The sequence below is a fragment of the Silurus meridionalis genome, chromosome 20 (genome assembly GCF_014805685.1).
Source record: "Silurus meridionalis isolate SWU-2019-XX chromosome 20, ASM1480568v1, whole genome shotgun sequence".
Taxonomy (NCBI): Eukaryota; Metazoa; Chordata; class Actinopteri; order Siluriformes; family Siluridae; genus Silurus; species Silurus meridionalis.
In genome coordinates this window covers 520,001-522,500 of record NC_060903.1, presented here as the reverse complement: position 1 = coordinate 522,500, position 2,500 = coordinate 520,001, and the positions used below count along the sequence as shown (strand labels likewise).

Sequence of the window (2,500 nt, the reverse complement as noted above, 5' to 3'; positions counted from 1 at the left end):
TCCCTGTACACACTGAGCTCCATGTAGACGTGAAGAAGGTGAGCTGCTCAGAGCTCTGGCCTGCACCTCTGAACACCTCTGGGGTAAAAGGGTTTTCCTGCCTCACCTGTCTGAACCTGTGGCAGGTGTGTGCGAGCTGCCTCACATCCTCCAACTCTAAATATGCCATGATGTGGAGGAGTAACAGATCCGGCAGACGCTGGAGATAATCGTACCGTCCCTGACACAAACACATCGAGTGCTGCAGCACACGAGGACCAAACACCATCAACACCTGACCTGGAGCAAAAACACACACACACACACACACACGCACATGCACACGCACACACACACACGCACACACACACGCACGCACGCGCGCACGCACATTAGCATGATGTTTAAAATTCCTACACATGATTTCACATCATCTTTTTCATTCTGAATCTCATTTTTAAAACTTGTAGTGAAAATGTATTTGAGATAAAGTACCATTATTTAGAATAAAAATGCAAATATATGTACAAACCTGATTCCAAAAAAAGTTGGGACACTGTACAAATTGTGAAGAAAACCAGAACGCAATGATGTGCAAGTTTTAAATTTCAATATTTTATTCAGAATAAACATAGACGACATCTCAAATGTTTAAACTGAGAAAATGTCTAATTTTGAGGGAAAAATAAGTTGATTTTAAATTTCATGGCATCAACACATCTGAAAAAAGTTGGGACAAGGCCATGTCTCCACTGTGTGGCGTCCTCTCTTCTCTTTATAACAGTCTGTACACGTCTGGGGACTGAGGAGACAAGCTGCTCAAGTTTAGGAATAGGAATGTTGTCCCATTCTTGTCTAATACAGGCTTCTAGATGCTCAACTGTCTCAGGTCTTCTTCTATCATCTTCCTCTTTATGATGCACCAAATGTTTTCTCTGGGTGAAAGATCTGGACTGCAGGTGGACATTTCAGTACCCGGATTCTTCTTCTACACAGCCATGATGTTGTAATTGATGCAGTATGTGGTCTGGCTTTGTCATGTGGGAAAAAGCAAGGTCTTCCCTGAAAGAGACGACGTCTGGATGGGAGCATATGTTGTTCTAGAACTTGGATATACCTTTCAGCATTGATGATGCCTTTCCAGATGTGCAGCTGCCCATGCCACACACACTCATGCAACCCCATACCATCAGAGATGCAGGCTTCTGAACTGAGCGCTGAGAACAACTTGGGTTGTCCTTGTCCTCTTTAGTCCAGATGACATGGCGTCCCAGTTTTCCAAAAAGAACTTCAGATTTTGATTCGTCTGACCACAGAACAGTTTTCCACTTTGCCACAGTGCATTTTAAATGAGCCCTGGCCCTGAGAAAACACCTGAGCTTCTGGATCATGTTTAGATACGGCTTCTTTTTTGACCTATAGAGTTTTAGCCGGCGACGGCGAATGGCACGGTGGATTGTGTTCACCGACAATGTTTTCTGGAAGTTCTCCTGAGCCCATGTTGTGATTTCCATTACAGTAGCATTCCTGTATGTGATGCAGTGGCGTCTAATGGCCCGAAGATCACAGGCATCCGGTATGGTTTTCCAGCCTTCACCCTTACACACAGAGATTGTTCCAGATTCTCTGAATCTTTGGATGATATGATGCACTGTAGATAATGATGATTTTTCCCTGAGAAACTCCTTTCTGATGTTGCTCCACTATTTCTCACCGCAGCATTGGGGGAATTGGTGATCCTCTGCCCATCTTGACTTCTGAGAGACACTGCCACTCTGAGAGGCTCTTTTTATACACAATCATCCAATCATGTTGCCAGTTGACCTAATAAGCTGCAAATTGCTCCTCCAGCTGTTCCTTATATGTACATTTCACTTTTCCAGCCTCTTATTGCTGCCTGTCCCAACTTCAAAATGTCACACGTTTAACACTTCATATTTTATCTATATTCTATTGTGAATAAAATATTAGTTTATGAGATTTGTAAATTATTGCGTTCCTTTTTTATTCACAATTTGTACAGTGTCTCAACTTTTTTGGAATCGGGTTTGTATATGAGTGTATTAATGTGTGTATAAGTGTGTGTATGAGTGTATTAATGTGTGTATGAGTGTGTGTATGAGTGTATTAATGTGTGTATGAGTGTATTAATGTGTGTATGAGTGTATTAATGTGTATGAGTGTGTGTGAGTGTATTAATGTGTGTATGAGTGTGTGTATGAGTGTATTAATGTGTGTATGAGTGTGTGTATGAGTGTATTAATGTGTATGAGTGTATTAATGTGTGTATGAGTGTATTAATGTGTGTATGAGTGTATTAATGTGTGTATGAGTGTGTGTATGAGTGTATTAATGTGTGTATGAGTGTGTATGAGTGTATTAACGTGTGTATGAGTGTGTGTATATAGTGTATTAATGTGTATGAGTGTGTGTATGAGTGTATTGATGTGTGTATGTGTATGTATGAGTGTATTAATGTGTGTATGAGTGTGTGTATATGAGTGTATTAATGTGTGTATAT

General features: G+C 40.9%; 1 protein-coding gene across 3 annotated transcripts in view; it reads right to left on the bottom strand.

The window, feature by feature from the left end:
- The window catches only part of fbxo36b (F-box protein 36b), an 8,911-nt gene that overhangs the window by 4,539 nt on the left and 1,872 nt on the right, over nucleotides 1-2,500 (bottom strand). For 2 of the 3 annotated variants that reach the window (XM_046875869.1, XM_046875868.1), the window contains exon 3: nucleotides 107-279. In XM_046875869.1, coding sequence (XP_046731825.1) covers nucleotides 107-279 — 173 coding nt within the window. Of the gene's footprint in view, nucleotides 280-2,500 lie in introns of all 3 variants that reach the window. The other variant, XM_046875870.1, reaches the window with a different exon arrangement.